Source organism: Euleptes europaea, chromosome 13, assembly GCF_029931775.1.
Source record: "Euleptes europaea isolate rEulEur1 chromosome 13, rEulEur1.hap1, whole genome shotgun sequence".
NCBI lineage: Eukaryota > Metazoa > Chordata > Lepidosauria > Squamata > Sphaerodactylidae > Euleptes > Euleptes europaea.
In genome coordinates this window covers 23328446-23334070 of record NC_079324.1, presented here as the reverse complement: position 1 = coordinate 23334070, position 5625 = coordinate 23328446, and the positions used below count along the sequence as shown (strand labels likewise).

General features: G+C 46.9%; 1 protein-coding gene across 1 annotated transcript; it reads right to left on the bottom strand.

The window, feature by feature from the left end:
- Window positions 1-456: 456 nt before the first annotated feature.
- LOC130486056 (40S ribosomal protein S24-like) lies at window positions 457-851 on the bottom strand. Its single transcript, XM_056859234.1, is given in 2 exon segments — window positions 457-552; window positions 555-851. Coding segments are annotated over 2 exon segments (393 nt in total).
- Window positions 852-5625: the final 4774 nt, after the last annotated feature.

Sequence of the window (5625 nt, the reverse complement as noted above, 5' to 3'; positions counted from 1 at the left end):
CCCGGCCTCCTTCCTCCCCTCATGCCTTTTTTTTTTCCTTCCCCCTTAGCCCTTCTTTCCTCCAGGATCAGGGGCCCGGAGACCAAGCCCTACAAGGAAAGGCTGAGGGAGTTGGAAATGTTTAGTCTTAAGAAGAGGAGGCTGAGGTGGGACATGATTGCTCTCTTTAAGTATCTGAAGGGCAGGGAGCTGTTCCTGTTGGCAGCAGAGGATAGGACTCGCAATAATGGGTTTAAATTGCAGGCGGAAAATTACTGGCTGGATATTAGGGGAACATTTTTTTTAGAGTAAGAGTTATTCGACAGTGAAATCAGCTACCGGGGTGTGTGTGAGCTCCTCCTCACTGGCAGTCTTTTTTCCAGATTTTTTATCAAACTAATTTGAAGACCAGCTGCTAAATCAGCACGTATTTCCTCCTAGGGTAATTCAGCTGTTCTGTGAAATCTGCTGGCTGGCTCACTTCTTGACTGCCCCCATGTCCGCTTTGTCCATGCTCCTGACTTTCTTCATCCTGTTCTTACACTCTTTGCGCTGCCTTCTAGAAGTTTTCTTTTCTTTTCGTACAGGCCGTGCCTCACCAATCTGTGCTTTGGCTCATTCTTCTTGGCATAGTCGAGGGAATCGTGGATCATGCCTAAACTGGTAGTTTTCGCAACCCCAAAATAAGTCCTGAAGCCAAAGACAACAATGACATCAGGGGTTGTTTTGTACATTTTGGCCAACTTCTCACAGATCTCAGTTTTGGGGACGGTGGCTTTTCCAGGATGAAGGACATGCATCACCATCTGCTTATGCTGGAGCACCCTGTTCGTCATTAACTTCCTCATCCGGATGGTCACCATATTATTCATTTTGGCAGCAGTACCCGAGCCAGAGAAGGAGGAAAAGCCCTCACTGGCAGTCTTTAAACAGAGGCTGGACAAACACATGTCAGGGATGGTCCAGGCTGATCCTGCATTAAGCAAGGGGTTGGACTTGATAGCCTGTATGGCCCCTTCCAGCTCTATGATTCTATGAGTTCTATGAATTCTCCCTTTTCCCTGGTTGTGTTCTCCCTATCTTTATGTCTGTCCATCTCCTTTCTATCCCCCCCTTCCCAGATTGGGGTGACATCAACAGTAGACACCAATACACAGCAACCTTTTTATGACTCCTCTCTAAGGTGGAGTATTTTAGGTGCCATCTGTATGGGATTTATTAATTAGTGATCATTTTAGATCGTTTTAGACAGTTTTCATTTGTATCTATACTATATATTATTCCAATTTTAGTATATGTGTTGCCAAATATTTATTTGTTGTTAGCCACTCTGAGCCCAGTTCGCCGGGGAAAGGTGGGGTATAAATAAAATGTATTATTATTATTTCTTTGATTATTGTCCCATCTTCTTTCCCTCTGTAATTATTCCCGGTGTGTGTGTGATGTCCTATCAATAGGGTTGCCAGGTCCCTCTTTGCCACCGGCAGGAGGTTTTTGGGGCAGAGCCTGAGGAGGGCAGGGTTTGGTAATGGGGAGGGACTTCAATGCCATAGAGTCCAATTGCCAAAGTGGCCATTTTCTCCAGGTGAACTGATCTCTATCTGCTGGAAATCAGTTGTAATAGCAGGAGATCTCCAGCTACTACCTGGAGGTGGCAACCCTAGCCATCAAGTTATTTCCGACTTAACGACAACCCCACGAATTAATGACCTCCAAAACGTCCTGTCATTAACAGCTTTGCTCAGGTCTTACAAACTGAAGGCCTTGGCTTCCTTTATTGAGTCAATCCATCTTTTGCTGGGTGTTCTTCTTTTCCTGCTGTCTTCAACCTTCCCTAGTATTATTGCCTTGTTCAGAGAGTCTTGTCTTCTCGTGATGTGACCAATGCACAATAGCCTCAGTTTAGTCATTTTAGCTTTTATTCCCTACCACTTTTCTCAACAGCATTTTTTGTTGTCGTATGCTTTGCGCACAATATAAAATGCTTAATGGTTAATAACCAAGAAATAGATATTACTGTGGGATTGCTGTTGGTTAAAAAAAAGGCTGCATTAGCCATTTCAGTTGTAAACATAAAAAAAAAAACGTTTCACTGTGGCTATATTAACATAATTTGAGTCGGAGCACTTAATTTTGAAAGTGCTACGACTAGCAAACTGACAAGGCTGCTTGGTCCCCTTCCCAAAATGTCAGGGAGATGGTGTTCAACCAGTTACATTTGTTTTAAGTGAGCCAATTAAATTCCGAATTTAATTATTAGAAGCAGCTGTACGTTCCTACTTAGCCTTGTGTGCTTGCGCAAATGGTAAAGTTTGTTTGGAGTCTAAAATTTAAACTAATCCATAAGCAGCTGAATAAACACAAATCCCTCCCCCCTTATAAACAAAGTTTAATTTAATTGGGAACAGAGATGCTGTGCCAGCTGTTTCACAAAACTAGGAAAAAATTTTTTTTAAAAAAAATATGACCATGTCCTAGCATTGCTTGATTACTCAAGGATCCATGGATAAATAAGGTTGCCTGGTCCCTCTTCGCCACCGGTGGGAGGTTTCGGGAGTGGAGCCTGAGGAGGGCGGGATTTGTGACACAGGCAGGCCAATGCTGCTACAGTTGCCTTGTTTGTGGGCTTCCTAGAGGCACCTGCTTGGCAACTGTGTGAACAGACTCCTGGACTTACTGGGTCCAGCTCAGCTTTTCTGATGTTCTTATGTTTTCTTATGTTCGACATATAGCCTTCTGCTATAACCACCCTGCCCCCTGCCCAAAGACCGGGGATGGGGGTGAAAGGGCCAGCAGTGCTGTTGCGCCCGGCCGCACCCTCCCCGCAACGCTTCCCCTTTCCTCCACAGGCTGAGCTACGGCAGCGGAAGAGGGAAGTCTGCGTAGGGTTGCCAGGTCCCTCTTCCCTGCCAGTGGGTTTGGGGAGGGGAGGAACTTCAAAGCCATAGAGTCCAATTGGCAAAGAGGCCATTTTCTCCAGGTGAACTGATCTCCATTGGCTGGAGATCAGTTGTAATAGCAGGAGATCTCCAGCTAGTACCTGGAGCAGTGATGGCGAACCTTTTAGAGACCGAGTGCCCAAACTGCAACCCAAAACCCACTTATTTATCACCAAGTGCCAATACGGCAATTTAATCTGAATACTGAGGTTTTAGTTTAGAAAAAACAACTCCTACATTCACATATTTTGCATTAAAAGAAAAAAAACAATAACAGAGCTTTCAATGATACAAACAACTTTTTATTGAAAGGTAAAAGTTTGCATTTGGCATACATGCATCTCTCCAGGACTCGTCCTCTGCTCAGCCACCGGACATTATTGTACATAAGTAAATTATACTGTGCCTGAACCTCCTCAAGAAGTGCTGAAACTGTCGACAATTCAGAGCACGAGCCATGATGTAATTCACCATTTTTGTGACATCTTTTAGGACATCGTCAATTTTTTTGAACAATTAATGTGATTTTGCTGTTGTGTGCATGCTGATAATTCGTCTACCCTTGGCTCATACTTTGCAAGTTTGAGAGCAACACATGCAGCACTCAGGTCATCTGTTAGCCCATTTCTGGTGTCAGATTTGATATAATTCAAAGCTGAAAACAGCTGCTCACAAGCATAAGATGATCCAAACAAAGTAAGGAAAGCAATCCCAAGTGCTTTCATTGACTTAAAATTATTTGGCAGAGAATTCCACACTTTAAGGATTTCATTTTCAGAACTAACTGTACTGTCCTTTGGCATCCCTTCTATCTTCTCAAATGTTTCACGCAGGTCATAGAATTTATTTTTACAGATACAGCTTTCTTGAAATTCTATTACCTCCATTTCCAGATTTTCTAAATCTAACCAGTGTAGGCAGGAAAGATCAAGTTGTTCAAATTTGGCTTTATCTAGAGAAGTAAGAAAACACAGGGTTGTCTCCATCTCACGGAACTGTAAAAATCTGTTACTAAAATTCACCTTTGCAGCTGCTACAATGCTAGAAAATTCTTTGTAGATTTCCTGATGGCTTCTAAATGCTTTTTTAGACGGGGGGGGGGGGCAGACAAACTGAAGAAAGGTGGGCCCCCCGACAAACAGCTGAAATGCCCCGCAGCTCAGCTGAGGGGGGCGTGGCAAGGTCCTTGGCCACATCCTCCCGGTCCAAACTGAAGACGGGCCCGACAAACAGCTGAGCTTCCCATCCAAACTGAAGATGGGCGGGCCCCCCGACAAACAGCTGAAGAGAAGGGGGCGTGGCAAGGTGCTCGGCCACAGCCTCCCGGTCCAAACTGAAGAGGGGTAGGGGCCCCGACAAACAGCTGAGCTGCGGCCCCAGCTCAGCTGAGAGAGAGGGAGGGGCTTGCCCCGGTGCAAGGAGAGGGAGGGCGCCAGCACAGGCTTGGGGAGCATGGGCTTGGGGAGAAGGAGCACCGCCCTCAGCGCCCTCACCACGGCAACACGGCACAGCCCTAGGCAGACGTGATGGGTTCGCGCGTGCCCACAGAGAGGGCTTGGTGTGCCGGCTGCGGCATGCGTGACATAGGTTCGCCAACACGGACCTGGAGGTTAGCAACCCTATGTCTGCGGCGGGCTGATCCTAGGCCCAAAGAAGAAAGAACAGGAGGGAAGCCGGCAGCAAACCGACACGACCACGCCACTTTGTTCCTCTGGCCCTGCCGGCCAGTTGGTAGTTGGGCGGGCCTGCCCATGGCATGGCCAAAGCCTCAGAAGCCTCGGCGGAGCTCACTGGCCAGTGTGAGCTGAAGTAAGCCCCACTCAGGCCCTTATATGGACTTTGGAAGGCGGGGCCAGGAACAAGTCTGGGCGGGGCTTCTAGACCCAGGCTCTACTTAAGGGCCAGTTGGAGCTGAGGCCAGGGAGGAATAGGCCACGGGTCAGGCTGGCTGTCTAGGAACCCTGGCTTCCTTGGAGGAAGAGGCAAGCTCAGACTCCCCCTCAGAGTGGTCTGAAGCTGAGGAGGCTCCTTTGGCCCGACCTCCTACTGGCACAGAGTCAAAAGGGGGAGTCAATGACCCACAACCTGTCCACCAGTCTTAGGGTTGCCAGGTCCCTCTTCGCCACCAGCGGGAGTTTTTTGGGGCAGAGCCTGAGGAGGGTGGGGTTTGGGGAGGGGAGGGACTTCAATGCCATAGAGTCCAGTTTCCAAAGCAGCCATATCCTCCAGGTGAACAGATCTCTATCGGCTGGAGATCAGTTGTAATAGCAGGAGATCTCCAGCTAGCACCTGGAGGTCTTCAACCCTAACCAGTCTCCATCTCAGATGGCAAGCAACAAGGCTTTATGGCCTTCATCTGTGTGCTAGGGTGAAAACACCATTAGACTATGCTGAATTAAATACACACAAAAGTCTCCCAATCAATTTTTTCTACAAACAACCACTGAAAGCTATGAAAAACTTGCTGTGTCATGTCAGCAGAGTTACTCTGTTATTCTCCTGTTTAATTTCACTCCCTATCTTTTGAGACTGTCAAACATCCACCTTGAAAGGATTTGAAATCTCAAGGTTCTTGAAAAAGCATTTATAAATTGCACTGATGATTCCCTTGTACCGCCGAAATTCTGTACCATGTTCCATTCTCTCCGCTGAAAGGACACAAAGGTATATAAACGAAGAGGCATTGCTCTAGCCTTGCATATTTTTG